Consider the following 2,159-nt stretch of genomic DNA (forward strand, 5'->3'; position numbering starts at 1 on the left):
TGAGGTTAACAGCCCGATCCCTAACCACTATGCTACCAGTTTTATGATCAATCGGTCAACAATAGTTCTGAGCTTCTATGTGCAAAGTGGACGGTGACCCACATTGATGACATGTCAAATGTCATTTCTACTTGCACAGACTTCATTACCTTTTCTTTCTTTCCCAGTCAATTTTTGAGGCCTCAACTAACCCATTACTGAATTAGCGACTATGCATGCCTTACAGCAAGTAATCTTTGAATTTTGTGGAATGAATGTTGGGGAGACTGGAGGAACCAGTTTGAAAGAGGTTAAGAAAAGGAAAGTCTGGAACTTTTGCCATGAAACTTTCTATGGCATGTCCGTTGTTTGTTTTCCATTTATTAGTGCCCCAGTTATAACTCCAAAAGGACTCCTGGTGTCGCGCTGTAGATCCGCACTGGATTGCAAACCATAAAATCGGCAGTTGAAATCCACCAGCTGCTCCTTGGAAACCCTGTATAGAGTCGCTGAAAGTCAGAACCGACTCGACAGCACGTAACGACAACAACAACATAACTCCAAAGGCTTTAAGGTAAAGCAGTTCATATTTTTATTTAACAGATGTAGGAACTAAGCAAGCTTTGCTGACTTGCCTACGGTTGCACAACACACTGTCAGTTGCAGAGGCAGGAATGTAAGGGAAAGAACCCCAGCTTCCTGCTCCCCTGCTCATGAAGTCCTCCTCCACTGAGCCACACCGCCTGGCACAAGCCCGTCACAGGGCACGAATACTCGCTTCTCACACCTGGCCCCAAACCGGAACCTGTTGCCCACTTAGCCTTGGTGCGAGAAGGGTGGTCGGGTGGTCACCGTTTGGGATTAGGGCTAATGGTAGGTTCCCCCATCTGCGGGATCAAGGGGTTACTTACTCATATTGCCCGTTCCTCTGGGCTAGGGTTAGGGTGCAGGGCTCCCTCAGGGGCCCCTTCATCTCCATACCCTCGACAGTATGTGGACACAGGTTAAGGGTCTCCTCTCCAAGCGCAGTCTGAGGGGTGGGAGGCTCCCTCCGCACCGTGCCACCCTCCCCAACCCCCCCCCACCACAACACACGCACACACCCGGTGTTGCCTGCTACGCCACCCCCACACTCTTGGCTCGGCCTCCGGGCCTGTCTGCCCCCCACCTGGGTCCCCCGGATTCCGCAGTCCCCTGACCCCCACCCTTGGCTCGACGCGTCCTCCCCTCCCCCTCCTTTCGGGCGGATACAGCAAGGGGCTGGGCTCCGACGGGGAGCAGCGGCTCCATCCGGGCGGCCTCGGGGCCCAGCGGGGCTGCGGACTGCGGGCGGATCGGACGACGCTGCCTCCCGCGTCCTCTCCCCGACCCGCCTCCGCTGCTGCGCGTCGTTTAAGGAACGACTCGGCAACGGGCGCCTGGAGCCGGGAGCCAAGAGCCGAAAACCTGACTGGAGAGAGAGCGGCGCCTGGCGCCCCCACCGTTTTTCCAGGCCGCCGCAGATTCCGCCCCCTGCGGCCAGACTACAGAACTGCAGCGAGCGACCCCACCGACTGGGGGCTTCTCTACCAGGTCCCGCTAGGAATGTTACTGTTGGTTACTTGCAGTCCAGTTGGTTCCGACTCATGGCGACCCTGTATAGGGTTTCCAAGGATCAGCTGGTGGGTTAGAACCACCGATCTTGTGGTTAGCAGTCCAGTGCTTGTCTTACAGCGCCACAGCAGGAATGAATGCCTTGTAAATGCTACCAGGGACATCAGAATGGTGCTGGGAACTTTGAAGATGACTCACAGAAACAAAACCCAGTCATACCTATGTGAGAACGCAACACCTTTTGGTGTTGGACCAATAGGACCCACATCACCCTGTCAAAAAAATCCTTCTTGTTGTTGTCATGTGCCGTGGAGTCGGTTCCGACTCATAGTGACCCTGCACAGTGTTTCCAAGGCTGTAAATCTTTACAGGAGCAGAAAGCCTCATCTTTCTCCCGCAAAACAGCTGGTAGTTTCGAACTGCCGACCTTAAGGTTAACAGCCCGATTCGTAACCACTATGCTACCAGAAATCCTTAGGAATGTTATCATACACTGTGCTGGCTAACCTACTTCTCAAATGCTTTTCCCATCCTCTTCTTTCTTCCACCCCCTAAATAGGAAAATCCCCCAAACCTCGAGCTTCATT

At 53.7% G+C, this 2,159-nt stretch overlaps 1 protein-coding gene across 2 annotated transcripts in view; it reads right to left on the reverse strand.

Annotated features, from left to right (window-relative positions):
• OCRL (oculocerebrorenal syndrome of Lowe) overlaps positions 1-1,404 on the reverse strand; it is a 61,107-nt gene extending 59,703 nt beyond the window's left edge. Inside the window, exons 1-2 of one of the 2 annotated variants that reach the window (XM_006862838.1) lie at positions 1,229-1,404; positions 891-968 (exon numbers count right to left, since the gene is read on the reverse strand). In XM_006862838.1, coding sequence (XP_006862900.1) covers positions 891-968; positions 1,229-1,269 — 119 coding nt within the window. In that variant the 5' untranslated portion in view covers positions 1,270-1,404. The remainder of the gene's footprint in view (positions 1-890; positions 969-1,228) is intronic. The other variant, XM_006862837.1, reaches the window with a different exon arrangement.
• Between the last annotated feature and the right edge of the window lie 755 nt (positions 1,405-2,159).

Source organism: Chrysochloris asiatica, unplaced genomic scaffold (genome assembly GCF_000296735.1).
Source record: "Chrysochloris asiatica unplaced genomic scaffold, ChrAsi1.0 scaffold00051, whole genome shotgun sequence".
Taxonomy (NCBI): Eukaryota; Metazoa; Chordata; class Mammalia; order Afrosoricida; family Chrysochloridae; genus Chrysochloris; species Chrysochloris asiatica.